The 20,522-nt window shown below is 42.6% G+C and overlaps 1 protein-coding gene across 1 annotated transcript in view; it reads right to left on the reverse strand.

The window, feature by feature from the left end:
• The window catches only part of CTNNA3 (catenin alpha 3), an 878,552-nt gene that overhangs the window by 336,765 nt on the left and 521,265 nt on the right, over positions 1 to 20,522 (reverse strand). Inside the window, exon 9 of the mRNA XM_032232234.1 lies at positions 17,495 to 17,587. Within this exon, the coding sequence (XP_032088125.1) occupies positions 17,495 to 17,587 (93 nt within the window). The remainder of the gene's footprint in view (positions 1 to 17,494; positions 17,588 to 20,522) is intronic.

Here is a 20,522-nt window from a genome sequence, read left to right on the forward strand (position 1 = left end):
TTCATCCTTCCTTCTGCTGTGTTCAGAAATCTAGGAACAAGCAGCCAATAATGCCAGATAAATTTATTCTGCCCCTTATCCTCTATGTCATGGAATAGAAAAATGAAAATGCAATATATGCCCCACTGCCACCATGCCCTTCTTTCACGTTGAGTGTATTTGTTTGCTTCTACAATAATGTCTTAGCAGTTCAGCCACAAGACTGTCAAGGTACCATTCCCTATTCGAGAAAATCTCAGAGGCTAAGGCAGTGATGGCTAATCTTTTCCAGGGCGAGTGCCCAAAGCGCATGTGCACATGTGTGAATGTGTGCATGCCCGAACCACCAAAATGCAATGCATGCACATCCCCATGCATGTGCCCCACCCCTGCACATGTGCACACTGCCCGTGCCCCCTGTGCATGTGCGCACAGCCCCCGCATGTTCCCCACCCCACACATGTGCAAGCAGACCCCCATGCACAGCAGAGATCTGACGACCAGCTGGCTGGCGGGAGGCGGCCATGCATGCATGGCAGAAATTAAATGGGGTGACAGCTTGTGTCCCCACAGAGAGGGTATTGTGTGCCACCTGTGGCACACGTGCCATAGGTTCGCCATCACCGGGCTAGGGACTAGCAGATTAATAGGTACCCACTTCAGCAGGGAGATAACAGCATTCCATCACGTCATGCTGGCCACATGACCATAAAAATGTCTTTGGACAGTGAAATGGAGATGAGCACCTCCACCTACATCTGGAAACAATTAGAGGAGTAAAATCTGCAGGGACTCCTTAGGGAATAGGAAGCTGGGTGAAACAAGGTATCCTTCATCCACAAGCTCCATGGGTCATAATATTTTTTTTAAAAAATATTACATTTTCAGCTACATCACTGTTGAGGCAGACATAAATCAACTCTCCAGCACTATCACAGTATTAACAAGATCTGGGTTTTATTTATTTTTTAACACAGCTGCAAAATGGACATTCCCAAGTTGGTGAAAGTGTCCTAATAGTCTTCTCTCAATCTGTAGTGTCTGACAAAAACAGATCGTCCAAATCTAAAAATCAAGGTTACAGACCTGGGAAATTGTTGGGAAATATATAAAACCTAATACAAACTGGGATTGCCACAAGAAGCAAATACATTGACTTGTTAAAGGAAACAAAGGAAATTTAATAAATAGAAATGGTGGACAATGAGGAATCTGTGAGAAAAAAGAACAGAGAACTCAAGAAGGGAAAGAGATGTTCTCCTAAAAATGACAGTGGGAAGCACTTAAACCCAGAGTATAGGAAAGACATAAAGAACTGCGGATGCAAAGGACTTTACTTGAGCCAGAGACAAATAGATACTCAGTGGGGAAAAAGATGCAGAAGCCTGAAGGCAATAGCTAAGAAAAGAAGAAGGAAAAGAAAATTGTTTGCTTAGAGGCAGCTTAAGGAGATAGAGAATAAGAGATAAAGCTTTAAAGCAAAGAAAAGACAGAAGGACGTCTTGTGAAAAAGAATTAAAAGGGGGAAAACACTAAGGTTTTTCTTCCATGCACTCAGACCAGCATATTTCCTTCAGCTACAAAGGAACTGCTGGGGGATGCAAAAGGACTTGAATTGCTTGGTACAGTTGCCATCATGGAAAAGAGGTTGGCATGTTTCATCAATAGGATATGCTTGGTGTGTGTCGTCCAGGGAGGATTGCTAGCAAGATGTAGATATGCATAGAAAAGGGGTGCCAAACTCTATTTCACTGAAGGCTGCATCAGGGCTGTGTTTGACTCTCGAGGGGAAGGAGTGGGTGTGGCCAGGGTGGGTGTGGCCAGCTCGACGTCACTGTGGTGGCCTGAGTGCTCTGCCAGCAAAAACAAGTTCTAGAGCTCCATTTTTGACTGCGACAGCTTCCTGCAACCCTCTGCCAACAAAAATGGAGCGCGGCCCTCCCGAGCTATGTTTTCACTGGCAAAGGGTTGCAAGAGGCCATGGCAGCTGAAAATTGAGCTCAGGAGCCCATTTTCATTGGCAGAAGCACTGCAGGCCAGTCCTTCACTGTTTCAAGGGCAGCTCCACTGGCCAGATCTAAGCACCCTGCAGGCCGGATCCAGCCCCCAGGCCTTGAGTTTGACACCCGTGGCATAGAGGATGCAAAGGAAGCAAGGCACAAGGAAGAACAAACTGGTCCAAGAAAAATGTTGAGGAGAAAGTGAGATGAATTGCTACTAAAGACTTGTGCAAAAGCAGCTGTGGTGAGTGGTGATGTGCCAGGCTTTGAAACGTTATGTCCCTTTAAGGAGGCTATTTAGATTGCTGAATGAGAGAAAGTTAGTTTGATTGATGTGTTTGACATCTCAGCACACTGAAATTCAGGCTCACTGTGATTTAAGGCTCACTGTGCTTTGAAGATATCTTTGTTCCTGTGTATTATGTATTGCTGCCTGCATATTTTTACGCTTGTTGGTTTCCGAATACAAATAGTACACTAAAGCAATTTTGTCTGTTCACAACTAGAGGTGGGTTTTTTTTTTCTTCAAGGGAAAGGGGAGGAACTGTTCCTTAGAGCTCCCCTTTTTGGAGAATTGGAAGAGGCCTCCTTAAATTGCATTGGATAAAAGTTGTCAGGATCCTGCTGACAAAATCCTACAGAATCAGCTACTTCATTAAACAACTACTTTACCAATAAAGGAGTGTTATCCCAATTCATTTTCTAGTTAAGCTTTGTATGATTGCATTATCTTTTGTCAATTACATGAAAGAAATGTTAGCATGCAGATGACTACGTAAAAAGGAAAGATTAAAAAGGAAACAAACCTCAATGAACAAAAGGCATTCAAACTTTTTAATATGAATAATCCAAAATTTCCAAGGAAGAACTTTAACTTTTAACTTTCAATAGATTTATATGCTGCCAAATCCCGTAGGACTCCAGGCGGCTTACAGAAAAAGTTAATATAAGAAATTAAAATAAAGAACAATTAAAAAGAAACAATATAAAACAATGCACCATACACTCAATCTGGGTGGGGCTGGACCTCATTCCTGAAGTCATCAGCCCCAGGCCTGCCGGAATAGCCAGGTTTTAGTGGCTTTTCGGAAGGCCAAGAGAGTGGGGAGGGTCTGGATCTCTATGGGTAGGTCGTTCCACAGGGCCGGAGCAGCTACAGAGAAGGCCCTCCTCTGAGGAGCCGCCAGTCAGCATTGTCCGGTCGGCAGCACCCGGAGAAGGCCCAGTCTGTGAGTTCTTATCGGCCGTTGGGAGGTATGTGGCAGGAGGTGGTCTCCCAGATATCCAGGTCCTAGGCCATGTAGGGCTTTAAAGGTGATGACCAGCACCTTGAAGTGTGTGCGGAGACCGATCAGAAGCCAGTGCAGCTCGCGGAGGATAGGTGTAATATGGGTGTATCTAGGTACACCCATAATCGCTCGCACGGCTGCGTTCTGGACTAACTGTAGTCTCCGAACACTTTTCAAGGGCAGCCCCATGTAAAGCGCATTACAGTAATCAAGCACCAGGCAAACCTGGGCAAAGGCCCCCATGGTCACAGCCGACAAGTGATGTTCTAATGTCAGCTGTGAATCCAGGAGGACACCCAAGTTGCGGACCCTCTCTGAGGGGTGTAGAATTTCACACCCCAGGCTAAGGGATGGAATATCTGGACCATCCTTGGGAGGGAGCATCAATAGCCACTGAGTCTTGTCGGTATTGAGTGCAAGCTTGGTCGCTCCCATCCAGACCCTGACAGCCTCCAGGCACTGGCACATCACTTCCACCACTTCGCCGAGTTGGCACGGGGCGGACAGATACAATTGAGTATCGTCCGCATACTGATGGTATTTGATCCCGTGCCGGCGTATGATCTCACCCAGCGGCTTCATGTAGATCTTAAATAGGAGGGGGGAACAGGACTGAGCCCTGCGGCACCCCATATTTAAGGGGCCTAGGGGTCGACCTCTGTCCTCCGACCAACACCGACTGCGACCTGTCCGAGAGGTAGGAGGAAAACCACCGTAAAATGGTGCCTCCCACTCCCACCTCCCGCAACTGCCGCAGAAGGATACCATGGTCAATGGTATCGAAGGCCACTGAGAGGTCAAGAAGCACCAGAATAGAGGAATGTCCTCTATCCCTGGCCCGCCAGAGATCATCGATCAGCGCGACCAAAGCAGTTTCGGTGCCGTAATCAGGCCTGAAACCCGACTGAAAAGGGTCTAGATAATCTGTTTCATCCAAGGACCATCGGAGTTGAAAGGCCACCACCTTCTCAACAACCTTCCCTACAAAAGGGAGGTTGGAGACTGGACGATAGTTGTTAAGGATAGCTGGGTCCAGAGAAGGCTTCTTAAGGAGGGGTCTCACCACCGCATCCTTCAGTGGGTGCGGGAAAGATCCTTCCCATAGAGAAGTGTTAACAATCATCTGGAGCCAGCCTCGTGTTACCTCCCTGCTGATCAAGACCAGCCAGGAGGGACATGGGTCCAGTAGGCAGGTGGAGGCACTCACCGCTCCCATGGCCTTGTCCACTTCCTCAGGAGCAACAAGTTCAAAATCGCTCCACAAAGTCCGATCAAGGCCCTCCCCCAGCATCTCTGCAGGAACTGTCCAAGTAGAGTCCAGGTCCGTCCGAATCCGAGCGACTTTGTCCGACAGAAACTGAACAAATTCCTTGGCTCTACCCTGTAAGGGTTCTCCCGCATCCCTCCCTTTCAGGAGGTAGTGCGTTATCCTAAACCGGGCGGCTGGGCGAGATTCTGTGGACACAATAAGAGCAGAAAAATGAGCACATTTTGCCACCCGTATCGCCACTAAATAAGTCCTAATAAAGGCTCTTAGTTGTGTTCGGTCAGATTCGGAGTTACTAGCCCTTCAACATCGCTGTAGGCGTCTCTTTTGGTGCTTCATCTCCCGGAGTTCCTCGGTGAACCAAGGAGCCCGCCTGGATCCACTGCCGCGGAGAGGCCGCAAAGGCACAATCTGGTCCAATGCCTCAGCCACCGCTATATTCCAAGCCACGACCAAGGACTCTGCCGGGTTGTGTGCAAGGGAGTCAGGTATCTCTCCAAGTGCCGTCTGAAATCCCAAAGGGTCCATCAGGCGCCTGGGGTGGAACCACTTAATCGGCTCCCCCTCCCTGAAGTGGGGGAGTAGTTTCCGAAAGTCAAGCCTCAGTAGGAAGTGATCTGACCATGACAAGGGCGAGATCTCTATGCCCTTCAGTTCCAGATCACGTCTCCACTGCCCCGAGAGAAACATGAGGTCGAGCGTGTGACCCGCTGTATGAGTCAGACCCTGAATTACCTGGGTCAAGTCCATGGTTGTCATGGAAGCCATGAACTCCTGTGCTCCATCCAAGCATTCGCCAAGAGATGGCAGGTTGAAATCCCCCAGTACTATCAGTCTGGGGAACTCAACCGCCAATCCGGCTACTGACTCAAGGAGCGCAGGCAGGGCTGTGTAACGCAGCTGGGAGGTAGGTATGTTAGAAACAAGCCCACTTGACGCCCTAGGTCCAACTTCACCAAAAGGGACTCACACCCGACAATCTCCGGAGCAGGGATCCCACGAGGAACTAATGACTCTCGGATGATGGCTGCCACTCCTCCACCCCTTCTCTGGTGTCGTGGTTGATGGAGCACCTGAAACCCTTCTGGGTACATTTCTGAGAGGGGGACTCCTCCCTCGTGGCCCAGCCAGGTTTCAGTAATACATGCCAGGTCTGCCCCCTCGTCTAATATTAAGTCCCGGACGAGGGGAGCTTTATGAATCACAGACCTGGCATTTAGCAACAGCAACCTGAGACCAGGGCCCTGACATCTCTTGCCACCTGGTTCTTGAGTTGAGCTATCAGGGCCGGAAGGAGGGATCACTGTGACGTAGAGAACCCTCCTTCCCCGGTAATGGCTAGCCCTGTAACTCCCATCATACCTGCGTCTCCCAAACGTAACCGGGATGCTCCGGCCCATCCCCATCACCGTAGACCCCTCCTCCCATCCCACGGTCCCCGTTCTCCCCGGCAGGCCATTCATGGCATTCACTCTGGGACGAGAGGCGGATCCCGGCCCCCATCCACTTCTGCTTCTGCACTCAGTGGAGGGTGCTCCGGGCCGCACTCTCAATCCCCCCACACATACCAGCCAGGCATTCTCCACATGCATACCCCACTAATATTAAAATACAATGATACAATAAATACTAATAAAAATGCATTAAATTAAAAGTGTGGGATCATTCAATCAAACACATACATACCACATAAACTCCCCATACAAGAAAGAGTTGTGCAGCTGTTAGAAAATGTGCAAGTTCGTGTAAAGTTTGTAGGTGGGTTCGCAAAAGTCCAGTCTGATGGAAGTTAACGGAGGTATAGAGGGAGGAAGGAAAATTCGTCTTCTCTCTTCCTTGTGCGATAGATGGTGTAGAAATGGAGGGGTCCAAAAAAGATCAGAGGGGGCTGAGATAGCGTCCCTTAGTGTCAACGGGCGGCAGTGATCATACCAACTGGGACCAGGTCGCAAATCCAACATCCAGCAGCCGTGAGCAGGGAAGCCAGATGACAAAAAGCCCCGTATGGGTGAGGGCAAACAGAGGGCCAACAGAGAAGGAGAGGCCGCACCGCAGGGAAAGGTCAAATCGAGTGAGATGGAGGAGGGAGGGAGTCTAAGGAGCTGTGGCAGCGGCCGCAAGGCCAGCTGCCTGGTCTTATACAGCACCATATCAAGCCGACTACCCCCTCTCTGAAGCCGGCCAGCAGAGTCCAAAAGATTCCAAAAAATGAGAGCAAAGAAGTCAAGGAATGGCCAGAATGTCAGGAACACCAAGCAACGTAAACCGTCGAAGCAGAGGGAGGGGGGTGCCTAAAGAGACTGCAGCAGTGGGGAATAGGCCAGCTGCCTTGTCTCGTCCAACGTCGTTCGAATCACCCACCTCCTCTTTGATAACAATAGTCCTCCAGCAGTCCGATGAACACCAGGGCTCCTCCCAGTCAACAAGGAAAACAGGACTAGGCCCATAAAATGCCGAAAATGGCGCCTTCAGCGTGGCGGCGCCATTTCTATTATTTTCGCCAAGCGTTGTGAAGATTATTCCGGGCAGCCCCGTGGGCCAACTCCTTACAGCACAATGAACACAACCTGGCCCGCTTTCCTCCTGCGGAGGGCCTCTTCTGCTGCCCCCCCCTTTGCCTTTCCATGGTTTCTGCCCCTTCTCCGGACTCTCCAACGGCGACGAAGAGGAGGAGGCGGCAACGCCGGCTGCCCCCTGCTCCTGGGTGGCTGCTCTCCACGATTCGTTCATGCAGTTAATTCCATTAAAAGAAAAGAAAGACTTGCTGAGATCCAGAGGAGTTTCTCCCATCATTTGATTTCATTTGAGTGTGTTTTCTGTCCTTCTGTTGTAACTTTGATTATATATTTTCCCAAATGAACATTCTTAAACTTGCATTCCTCATCTATGGCTCTTTTCCAATGTTTCTCCTCTACAAGGGGAATGGAGAAGGACTCTTCCTAGAATTACAGTCTAGTATAAGAAATGTTTAAATGGCTTGCCTCCAGAAATTGTGAGTGCTCCATCCCTAGAGGTTTTTAAGAAAAGTTTGGACAGCCATTTGTCAGGAATGGTTTAGGTCTGGTACAGGGAACAGCAGTAGGGCAGGGAGTTGGATTAGAAGAACCCCAAGGTCCCTTCCAACTCTATCTACCATATTTTTTGGAGTAAAAGACACACCCTTTCCACCCCTAAAAGGAGGCAAATTGTTTGGAGGCAGAGGCAAAAAAAAATTTCCCTTATTTTCCTCCCCAAAAACTAGGGATGTCTTACACTTCAGAGCATCTTATACTATGTATGTATGTATGTATGTATGTATGTATGTATGTATGTATGTATGTATAGGGAGGGAAGGAGAGAGGGAGGGAGGGGGAGGGAGGGAAGGAGGGAGAGAGAGATACATGCTGGTCTTGTTGTATTCAGGTCTTTTCCCGTGTAAGATTGAGATTGTCTAGGCAACGTTTTGGCGAGGTGTCACTTGCCATCTTCAGGCTGGAGTTTTCGGCTTAAAGCGTGATCATAGCTGCTGTCTTTCTATAAATCTTGGTGTGTGCGTCTGTGTGTGTGTGTGTGTGTGTGTGTGTGTGTGTGGAGTACTGGCTTTGTTTCAGTAAGTGGATTGATTGGCTGTGTGGTTGTATCATGGTTGATAGATTGGTGCTGATTGGTGCTGGCTGTGTGTCCGTTGTTGTTTCGTGTTGTAACAACCTGGGTGGTAAGTGGGGCTCGTTTGTTGACTAGGGCTGGTTTTCAGATGTCTGGTAGATGGGAGGTATTGTCACGTTTATTCATGTTGTGGGGGTGTTTCTCTATTTCAATAGCTTCCATTCTCTTGTTGAAGTGTTCAGTTTTGGAGAGTAATTTGGTTCCTTCAAAATTAATATCATGTCGTGTAGCTTTAAAGTGCTGGAAAAGGGAGGAAGTTTTTTTTCTTACTGCGTTCTATGGAAATTCACTTTGTCTAACAGCAGAAAAATATTAAGGCCAAAATAATCTTGCCCCTGCTCTCATCATTTTTCATAACTTTGAAGCAACAAAACGAGTAAGTTTGGTATATAATACCAACCCAGTGGCCACCTGAAGGAAAAATACAAAATATTACTCTATCTACATTCAGTTATTTCTTCGTCTGCCACGAACTTCAAGTCTCTTCCAAATTTTGTGCTGATTTTTAATCCTTTATCTCTAAAAGCTAGAGTTAAAATAATTCTGTACTGAGTCCTGAATATGTAGAAAAATGAGCAATAAATTCTGGTAAGAAATAGGCTGAAAAATAGGACCTTGAACCCAAATCCTGAATGTAAAGTTGCTCAGGTCAAAATCCATGTAAAGATCCAGAACCACAGGAAGAGAAATAGGTGCTCAGTGTTGCCAGCAACACTGATCATAGTCACAGATCATAGTCACAGCAGGGGTGGTTTCCGGCAGTCTCAACTGCCAGTTTGCTCATGGATACGCCTCACACCTGCACTTCATGTGCGTATGCACAGAGCAATAAAAATTGCTCCGAGCATGCTCAGAAGCAAAAAACAAGATGGCAGTGCCTACAGCACCACCAGAAAACTGGTTCAGGGGCATCGCAGGCCTGGATCGTTGCCAGTTCCCGCGACACAGACTCTAAACCACTACCGGTCCAGCTGAACCAGTCCAAACCAGTAGGAACCTGCCACTGAGTCACGGTCTTCATCAGTAAAAAAAATATGTATATTTTTGTTAACTGTAATTTTACTGCAACCATCATAAATATGAATTGGTTGAATTTTGATTACATGACCATGGGGATCCTGTAACAGTCTGAAGTGTGAAAAATGGTCTTAAGTCACTTTTTTCAGTCTTATTGAAACTTCAGATGGTCACTAAATGAACTGTTGTAAGTTGAGGACTACCTGTATTCAGTGGAGCAGTTTGTCTTCAGAAGTTGTGGGTCATCATTGGATTAGAAGACATCTAAAATGCCTTAGAATTCTGTAATATTATTACTGTTACCTTCTGGTTCCATGAACAAATCATGCTCCAGGAACTGTGCATTTTAATATAACATTAAGGTAAAGGTTCCCCTTGCACATATGTGCTAGTTTTTCCAAACTCTAGGGGACGGTGTTCATCTCCGTTTCAAAGCCGAAGAGTCAGCGCTGTCCGAAGACATCTCCATGGTCATGTGGCCAGCAGGAAAGGAAATTAAACATTGAGATTTAGAGACGTGTATTAAATCTCTCTAGTATGAATGGCAATAATTCTAATCAAGACAGGCCTTACTAAAATGGATATTTCACTCCTAAATATGCTTCCCCGGAAGGAATTTACACTGACTTCCATTCTATGGGTGTAAGACTGCAGCAACCACAATAAAAATAGCATTAGAGCATTTCCCCCTGCTTTTTCAAAATGTCATTATCATTTTAACAACACCAATCTCAAGATAATGATATGTACCTTTAATTAATGCCCTTATTGGATGGCTGGAAATGGCACTTAAGAAAATGTTGACATTGTTAGAAAAATAACATCTGCTTTGCCAGGTTGAAGGCAGATGGCTAGCATCTCATTGACTCCTTCTTTTACCTAATTTCTCTGCCCTTGTTCAATGTTCAGTATCTGTAGAAAATACTGTTAAGCCGGAAAAGCAGTGGTTCTTTGTGTATAACATATAGTCTTTGTGCTAATAGATTCAAGATGGACTGAACTAGTAAACATTTCAATTAATTTCTGAATAATATTTACGATATTTTTAAGGGGATCAGTTAGAGAGAGAAAAAATCCAAGTCTATCCCAGGCATCTGTGGAAAGAAAGCAAATAATATATAGGGAAAAATTGAAGTGTTTTCAACTGCTATCCATAGCAGAACAAATTTCGGTTTGAAAAGACTCATTACTTCTCTAGTGTCAAAATTAGCCTTAGAACCTTAAGAGTTTTCTCTGTGGTTTTGCCTTAATTAGAGTAAACAGAACAAACAATAATTACCTATGCAAACTTGTTATGGGTTAATCCCAGGGGTGGTATACACTTACCTTCCCTACCGGTTTGCAAATGTGAGCGCACACACCATCTCCGCACATGCGCAAATCCTTCTGCGCATACACTTTTGGTAGAAAAAGGGTCTAAATGGAATGCCATAGAGTCGGACGCAGGTGGGCGGAGCCACCTGCGATTTCCACTACCAGTTTGGGCAATCCAGTCCGAACTGGTAGAATACCACCTCTGGGTTAATCTATTAAAAATGGACAATACCAAAGTATGCACTTTTCATGTATTATTTCATTCTTTAATTCTATCATATAGAATAAGCTACAAGGTGGAAAGTTGTACTTATATTATTCCCTTAACGTAAGTAGTTTTGTGTACAGTTTTTCTTACTGTATTTTTAGCAACTCATTATACATTTTATGGTTTTAAAAATATAACACTAACATGAAGTTTCAATATTTTTTCCAGGAACAAACAATTTGTTGTCTTCAGTCACTTCCAAAGGAATTATCCCGCCCCCACACCATGCGTCTTTCTTCATATATCCCCTTTTGAATATATTTTTATGCAGAAAATTCTGTTTACTGCTACCCACTTTCTGCCCCAACTGAATCAGCTCATGTTGATATAGGTAAGTACCTGAGGTGTCTGCTGGGTGTGGGTAAAAAAAAAAGTCAAGATGCTAGCTGTGATGGTGTGATTGAAGCTCTCCTTGATTTTTATGTGTGTGAGAAATGAAGGCCACAGAGGAGAAGCTGGTGTGAAGGACTAAAGTGAGGCGGCAGCTTCCCAGGAAGAAGGAAGCACATTCCAGAAAAGGGTGTAGGGGAGACAATAGGCAGCACAGCATGGAGATGGATAGGGGTCAGAGAAGGAGAATTTGGATAGCCACTCCAGGGCTATGCTGTGGACAGCAGAACTAGCAGCAGAGTCGGACAGTGAAGAATTTGTGGAGGAACATGGACTAGTCCTGGGGTGTTGAGGAAAGCTCAGATGAGGGCTCTGAGTCAGAGGCAGAGAGGGAGTTAGACAGCAATGAGGCAGAAGAACAGCTGGAGCCTGTTCCCAGTGTGTACATGCGCAGAGCTGCCAGAAAACAAGAACAAGACTGTTTACTAAGCCTTGCTGAGTATTCACAGTTATGTAAATAAAAGAGGTTTTGCAGGGACCAAGACTTTGCTTCTTGCTTTTTAAGGAAGCCTGGGTCACAACATACTATCTCTCAGAGTATATCCATTAGGCTGTGGGTAATATGGGCTTAGTCTGGCAAGATTCTGTCTGTTATGTGATAGCAAATAAAGAACTGAACTTTGGCTGAACTGTTCCATATCATTGTAGGGCTTAGTCTGACAATGTGTGTCATGTGCACCATACTGGCAGCCATCTTGACTTTTTTTAATCTAACCTTGCAAACACTCTGGTACGTATTAAAATGAATGATAGATATCTAGAGAAGATAGGAATTTCTATATATAAGTAAATTGGTCATCCTATTCTCAACTTGATCTACAAGGACACTCATAAATAATCCCAGATAACTTTTTAGTTTTCAAAAACCAAACGGAGAGTGAATAGCATACAAAACCAATAAACAACAACAACAACAGCATGCAAATTGGTAATAAAATGGCATTACCTATGTGTAAAGTTACATTTGGATTATGGTAAATGTGCTCGATGAAAAAGTTCCAACTATCCCACACATACTTTCAGCATTTTCACATTTATTGGCTACTGTACAACTTTTTAATGAGCTTTTTGGAACAATAAATATAGTTCTATTCATACAGAGGTTATCTTTGCCAAGTTGCTTTCATAATCTAAAAAGGCAAAGTATGCTTCTGAAAAGTATTGTGATTGATGTTTTTAATTGTCATATAATATTAGATTAGTGTTAAAATATAATTATAACATATAGAGCTCATCTGCATTGAGGCAGTTGAGAAAAATATTGCTATAGAGGAATATGTCTCTTATTTGTGCTTCCGTAAAGCAACAATGGATATAAGGATAAAAACAGATAGCTGCAACAATCTGCCAACATTATAACACCATTCTTGATATAAGCTGGGATAAAAATTGAAACTCCCATAAATACCTGTATTTTCAAACGAAATACCACCTGGAGGTCTTAAAACTGTAGGGGAAGTGAAAGTCCTAGGTTACAGATACCTGCTTAGACACAGATGGTGGCCAATTGGCAATTTAATTAGGAATCAATTAAATGTCCATTACACCTTTTCAAATGTGCCCCCTGCAGGATGTTCTCTGCCCTGCACAAGCTGTTGGGGATGAGTCTGTGTTGTGCAAATGGTTCTTGTAGTTTGCAGTTTGTAGAGATGGAGACAAACACAGACTCATCACCATCAGCTCACACCTGCATTCAACAGTGAAGGGGCACAGGGCAGAAAACACAACTTCACAACAGTCCTTTCAGCAGTTCCAAGAAGGCTCCACACCCTGCTGCACTACTCAGGTGACCCTGAGAACACAGACAAACCTCCAAGTGACTCAACAATTTTCTAAAAGAATTCAAAAGACGAGCCGTCTGCAAGGATATAAATACTTCCATTTCCCGCCATCCAGTCAGAGTTGAAGAAGCTTCTTGGATGAGAAGTGAAATGTCTTCAAAGAAAAATAAGAAAGTCCTGCTGCCTCTTGAAAAAGCACCTTTGGGACAACCATCACCTGGATGACTGAGAATCTCCATTGACATCATAGTAGAAGACAATTAATGACAAAATCAAGAACAAGACATACACACTGAAATCAAAAGAACAACGTGAGAGTCACAAACTAGGCACTCTGAATGGGGACATAAACAGGCTATCAGAAGCAGCCTATAATAATCTTTCCCCATTAGTATGTACCTTGTTTCCCTGAAAATAAGACCTCTTAATAAGACCAATTGGGCTTTTGAGTGCATGCGCTAAAGTAAGGCCGCCCCTGAAAATAACCCCCTCGAAAATATTGCAACACATAAGCACCCATGCAGTGACCACCCTCGCTGCCTCCTGCACCTCATAAATAATAAGACTCCCTGAAAATAAGGTCAACTGCTTATTTTGGGGAGTCAAAGAAAATAAGACCCTGTCTTATTTTTGGGAAAACACAACAATAAAGCCAATGATTCTTAAAACAATATATTTGGGACACTGATTTTTGAACTGATCTAAATCTCACCTTGTCGCAATTGGAGTCTTTTCCAACAGAAACATATCAGCTTCCTGCCATTTATCTATCACCACCATGAAATTCCATAGAGCTTTCACCCTGGCCAGGCTGGATGCATTAATTTTTGCCTTCCTATTAGGATGATTTCCCCATCATCAACATACAGTATATCTCCTTGCGTGGGTATAAATCAATGGGGACTTTGAGCCACATATTTCCATACTGATATCTCTATGGTGGTTTGTAACCAATTATATCCTCCACAACCACGTTTGAATGAGCAGCCTTCCCATTAACCATTGCATGTGATTATTCACAGACCAAAGAAACAAAAAAGTGGAGTTCTCAGGCCTTAAAATATGGATATGAGGACGCACTAACAACAATAGCCACTATGGTGATTAAAAAAGAGAAGCATTATTTGATTTAATCAATCTAGGGCAGTAATAGCAAACCATTTTTGTGCTGTGCCCAAAGCATGCGCACCCCCAAATGCAATGCAAGTGCCCCCATGCGTGGGCCCTGCCCCCCGCGCACATCCCACATGCATGCGTGAGCGCCCCACCTATTTTTGGCTTCCAAGTTGGTACAGGAGGCCTTCCAGGCCCAAAATGGGGCGTGGGTGCATGCATATGCACACTAACCCCCAAAATGCAATGAGCGCCTTCCACACATGAACCCCACCCCTTGTGCATGCGTGTGTGTGCTGGAAGGTCCGCAGAGAAGACTCTACGTGCCACCTGTGGCACATGTGCCATAGGTTCGCCATCACAGATCTAGGGCAAAGAGATGATAGAGAAATCAGAAATTTCCCATTGAATGATGACAATGCTTCCAAATTTATTTAAATGTTTGAATGTTCTTTTCAAATTGGTCCACCCCATGAGGCATGCTGTGTACCAGGAGTCTTGGCAGCTCTGTATTATTATATTAATGCTAGCTGAGAAGATAGTTTGATAACAGATATTACATATACTCACTGATAAACCAAGAATTTTAAGTTCTAAAATGCACACCAAATTTGGGTTTGACTTTTCTGCAAACAAAGCTCAGATTTTTAAAGCCTGTCATGATATTAGTATCACACAACTTTATAAATGAGGATATAACCATTTGCAGTTTCCTGCCTGCGATTCAATGATTGCTTATCACTGGGCGAAACATTTTTTCATAATATCTTGGTTGAAATTTCAAAGGTCAGCTTATCCGTGATTATCTATGGTAACTTGCATGTGTTTATTAATTGTGGCACTAAAGCCACATTCCTATACCAGTTTTATGTGGGAGTAAGCTTTGTATCATTTTTGTTCATATAAATATGCACAGGGCTGCTGTGGATAACAATTTCTAATATTAAAAGTTTCATATCTAGACAAAATTCCAAATGGACTTTACATGTCAGCAAAGATACATCCAATTCCAACTGTCTGGCGCCATCTAGGTAAAGGTAAAGGTTCCCCTTGCACATATATGCTAGTCATTTTTGACTCGAGGGGGCGGACCTCATCTCCGTTTCAAAGCTGAAGAGTCAGTGCTGTCTGAAGACGTCTCCATAGTCATGTCACTGGCATGATTAAATGCTGAAAATGCACGGAACACTGTTGCCTTCCCGCCAAAGGTGGTTCCTATTTTTCTACTTGCATTTTTACATGCTTTCAAACTGCTAGGTTGGCAGAAGCTGGGACAAATAACAGGAGCTCTCTCCATTATGTGGCACTAGGGATTCAAACCACTGAACTGCTGACATTTCTGATCAACAAACTCAGTGTCTTAGTCATTGAGCCACCGCGTCCCTATGACGTCATCTAATAATCATTCAAATTGTGTAGCCCAGGTATGCCTTTCTAGGCCATACAGTGGGAGCCAGCCTTGCTGTTTACATAAATCATTTATATTAAAAAAAACATAATTTTATATTAAAAAAGCCGAACTGGAAGTGGCCATTTCTTTTCTCAGGGCTTCCGGCTGACACAGCTAAGGGGGGGGGTGGGGGTGTTGTAGTGAAAGAGGGGCTATGTTGAAAAACAGAATAGCTCTTTGGTGAGTCAGAGACATTCCAACAGGTGGCTGGCCAGTGGAGGAGGAGAGAAGTAACCTGGCAACCAACTAGTATCCAGATTGGACAATGTGATTTATTGTTTTGGAAAACAGGAAACATTTACTTTTTAATGCGGTGAAAAGTATGGGAACATTTAGAGTTGGCTTTTCACCAGTTGTATCAAGATGATACTTCCTAATAAAGCTGTTTTTTGAGGAATCAACCTGTCTCGGAGTTCTGCTTTGAAATGGCTGCATTAATTGGAACGCTGACACTGCACATGTTTTTTAAAAAAAACTCTGGATGGCAAATAACCAATAAAATGGCCTAAAACAATATAAAATGGTATAAAAACCAATAGCAATAAAAAATAAAATCAAAAAACCTGGTGCGGCGGCCAGCTTGCACTCTTACCTCCCATTCCAACCTGGTCTGGGGGAAGACCAAGGTTTTAAGTGCTGTCTGAAGGATGAAAGGACAGGGACCTATAGGACCCTAGGGGTGAGGGTGTCCATAGGGGAGGGGCTACAATGGGAAAGGTATGCTTTCAAAGGCACACAAGATGACAGTATTTGCAAAAAGGGGGCTGGAGTGGAATGTGCAAGTGTCCTCCGTCCTGTGGGATGCACAGGAGAACTAAGGGAGATCATGCCTTGTAGAGCATGAGAGGTTATAGTCAGTACCCCTTGACACCCAGAATAACACATAATATAGAAAGGCAAAGTGCCTCTGGATTATATGCACAATTGTATGCATGAAATTGTTCTGACCTAAGCTTCCCAAGATCATGAAGCAGACTCCTCGTCCCGATAAAACCTCTTTTATTTAGATTAAAGGGAATTCCTCTCCAGCAAAGTCTCAGCAAACTGTCTTTCCTGAGATTTCACAACTACAGACCTTTATCGAGTTTGGAGAGCTGCCAGGCCGATATCTTCCAAATGCCACTCTGTAGCAGCAATTAAGAAGTCAGGAACAGATCTTCACCTTAATGAATTGAACTAATTATCTCCTGCAAACTCTACTTCCCTTTCTTTCCTTTTTATTCCCAATGGGAGGGGCAATTCACCATCCACCTATGCCTTTATTCCTGAGTTTACCATTGTTCCTTAACTGTTCCCTTCTCCTGGCAGCTCTGTGCATGCGCACATTGGGAACAGGCTCCAGCTGTTCTTCTGCCCCAGATATCCAACTCCGAAGGCAGCTGATAACTGTTAGACAGCCCGGGCCCCATCTCTGTCTCCAACACAGAGTGCTCATTAGAGCCTTCCCCAGACTCCAGGACTAGCCCATGTTCCTCCCCAACTTCCTCACTGTCTGAGTCTGCCGCCAGCTTTGCTGGCTGCTGGCGGGCCACAACAGTAAGCTACTGATTAGCTTGATGGAACTCAAGGATGGAGCCAGTGAAGAGATCCTGATCCTCTCCTACATTTTATCTACAAAAAGCAATTTCAGCCCTGAATAATGAAGCTACAGCAAGGGAAAGTCTGAGAGGTTTATTTAAGTGCTAATAAATTATACCGTCAAGATTTTTGTTTAAAGGGAATATACGTATATATTCTGATCAATGAGGCAAAGATTGCAGCTTAAATGAACAGGAGAGGCTGAAAGATGATCTAAGGCAGACTAAACCTTTCTTAGTTTAAGAAAAAAAAGATGAGAGAGATAATGGGGGAAAATATCACACATCATGCAAGGATGCATTATGAATCTTATTCTCAAATTGCAAATAGCATTCATTGTGTGAATGAAAAATAATTCTATGTGTTTATGTATTTACATGTAGGAAAAAGAGAGAAATCATACCTGAGGGCATAAGGTCTCCAAGTGATTGGCTGCTGTTTGGACAATGTTAATTCCTTCTTCATTTGTGGATACCGAGCAAGCAAGATTAGCCACCTGAAAAAGGATGAGGAAAAACATTATTAGTAAATTTTGATACAATCGCAGAAAACCTTAATCTTTTGTCCTCCGATTGCTTGGGTTATAATCAAGCCCCTTGACATCCAACTGATTTGGTGAGATGCATTTTATTAGGAACAGATGGTAACCTGGCACTGCCCAGGTATTTATTTATCCCAACCATCCTTCCATGAATGTCTTTTTTCTTTTTTTGCATTTTTTTTATTTTTAAACATAAAAAAACCAACATAAAAAAATTCTCATCCATTACATACAGCTTGTCGTTTGGTTACAAGTGTTTTTGCATCCATATTCTCAATTACATATACAATCACAGATTTTCCATCTAATATAACTAAATACCTCACTTTCATTGTACAACATATATTCAATTACAATTAATATTTCTTTCTTTTCAATAAACCTAATTCCCTTACATTCTTGATTGTCTGTTTAATAACAATATACCTTTACATAATCACTTATCCCATTCTGAATATTTTTACAATATAATTTTTTTTACCAACTATTTATATTTGTATATCACTATTTTCAATTATGTATAATCCCACCAATCATCTATCGAGTATGTTTATGTTCATTATTATCCTTGTACATCAAACATTCAAACAAAGATGTTATTCCTTCATTTTTCAACAAGGTATTCTAAATACTCACTTCATATATATATACCAATTTTTGATTACTTCCTTATTAAAATTATTTATCAACAGCAGAATATCTTTATAATATATACTTAGAGTTATACATTATATCACCAATCCTCTATCAAGTATACATAAATTCATTGTTATTCTTATCCATTTTAAAACAAAAAGTTCTAAATTATTCAATTCATATATATCAGTCTTTCATTGTATCATTATTAATCTATTTCACAACAATTGTATTATTGTATTATCACTTAACTCCTTCAATTAAAACATAAGTAAAACATTTTTCATTTCCAGTTTTTTTCCCCAGCCACTGATAAAACAAATCCCGTATCTTATAAAATTGCTCGTCTTCTTGTTCTTTAATTTCAAATGTCAATTTACTCATTTCAGCACACTCCATTATTTTTCGAATAACTTCTTCCTGTTTTGGTATTGTTTCATTTTTCCAGTTTTTTGCAAATACGATTCTAGCTGCTGTTAAAACGTTTACAATCAAATATTTTAAGTCTTTGTTATAGATTTCTGGTATAATTCCCAATAAAAAAAATCTCTGGTTTAAGATCCATGTGTTTATGTATCATTTTCTCTAACCACATGTGAATTTTAGTCCAGTATCTTTTGGCTTCAATACAAGTCCGCCACTTGTGGTAATATGAGCCCGATGTCTGATGAGTCGCCGCAATTTCTAATGTTGGATTTTCCCCTTACCAGAGGGAGCTTTCTTGTGGAGTACTGTGAAGCCTTTACCATGGCAACTCCACAGCACAGTACAATAGAAGCCATTTTAAGGCAATACGGTAGAAGCCATTTTAAGGCAAAACAAGTTGTATCTTAACAGAACACCGCCCACTCCCCAAAGAGGTGTGTTACCCCCACAGTATTTCCAGAGAGTAAGTTTCATCAGTGTACCAAGTTTGGTTGAAATTGCTCGAGGCGTTCAGAATTATGCTGGAACACACACACACACACACTTATATAGAGATAGTTATCATTTAATGACTGCCTTGGTTAGTGCCATTCAAAGTTACAACAGCATTGGAAAAAAAAAAATTGTAACTGATCCTTGGACTTATAATCATATTTAAGTGGGGACTTAAATATAGCAGTATTAATTGGGAATGTTACGGGTAATTTCAAAAGACAGTTCCTGTAAGAAAAACCACAAGCCACTTTTTAATTAAGAATCCACTCAAGTTGTCACAGAAGAACTTGTTATCATGAACAAAGTTTACTGCAGTCTAATAGTGAAATCACATCACAGGATTTCTAATCTGTAAATCTGGATTGATGATTCAGTAGACCCCCAAAACCTTTTATGCTTTTTGTTGCCTTTCAATTCTTATTTATGCTGGCAGGTGTAAACACTGTAGAATGTTGTACCTGTACAGGTTATCAGCTGTACTGCCAGAGTGAGAAGTGTTGCACTCAAAGACTAGCAAAGAATTATGTTATATTCTTCCAGTACTGTATTGAACTTTCCTTAGGTTGAAAAAAAACCTTTGTCTCAATAAGACTGTCAACATCTATTGAACAAAATCCTTTCAGTTTAAGATAATTTGCTGAAAAGGTAAAGAAAGAAATAGTAACAGTGAATAGGAACTGCCAAAGGTAATTATAGCTTCAAAACATTTGCAGTTTCACATTGGTAGCATCTTCTCTTATTGTTATAATAGGATTCAATACTGCATGCATACCCATTCCCCTCTGTCACCAATGATACTATTAGAATCACAATCAAAAGTAAAATGCTCAATTACTTGCATATGCAACATTTAGAACATATAAATCTAAAATGTATTGTGAGATCATTGACTCATTTAAAAATGTTAACCATTGAAAATATTATTTATTCTAATTGGAAAATATCTGAAATATTATCAGTGAAATGGTATTAGTTCAATACAACTAAGCAAATACAAGTGCCATCAAGATTATTTAAATGGGAAGCAAAGAATATATTTTATAGATAAAAAGAAACAAGAAACAATAGCAATAGCACTTATATACTGCTTTACAGTGCTCTACAGCCCTCTCTAAGTGGTTTACAGAGTCAGCCTCTTGGCCCCAACAACCTGGGTCCTCATTTTACCTACCTCAGAAGGATGGAAGGCTAAGTCAACCTTGACCCTGATAAGATTTGAACTGCCAAATTGCAGGCAGCCAGCAGGCAGCAGAAGTAGTCTGCAGAACTGCACTCTAACCACTGTGCCAATGTGGCTCATATAAAGTAAGGGCATATAATCAAGCATGAGGAT

Source organism: Thamnophis elegans, chromosome 15 (assembly GCF_009769535.1).
Source record: "Thamnophis elegans isolate rThaEle1 chromosome 15, rThaEle1.pri, whole genome shotgun sequence".
NCBI lineage: Eukaryota > Metazoa > Chordata > Lepidosauria > Squamata > Colubridae > Thamnophis > Thamnophis elegans.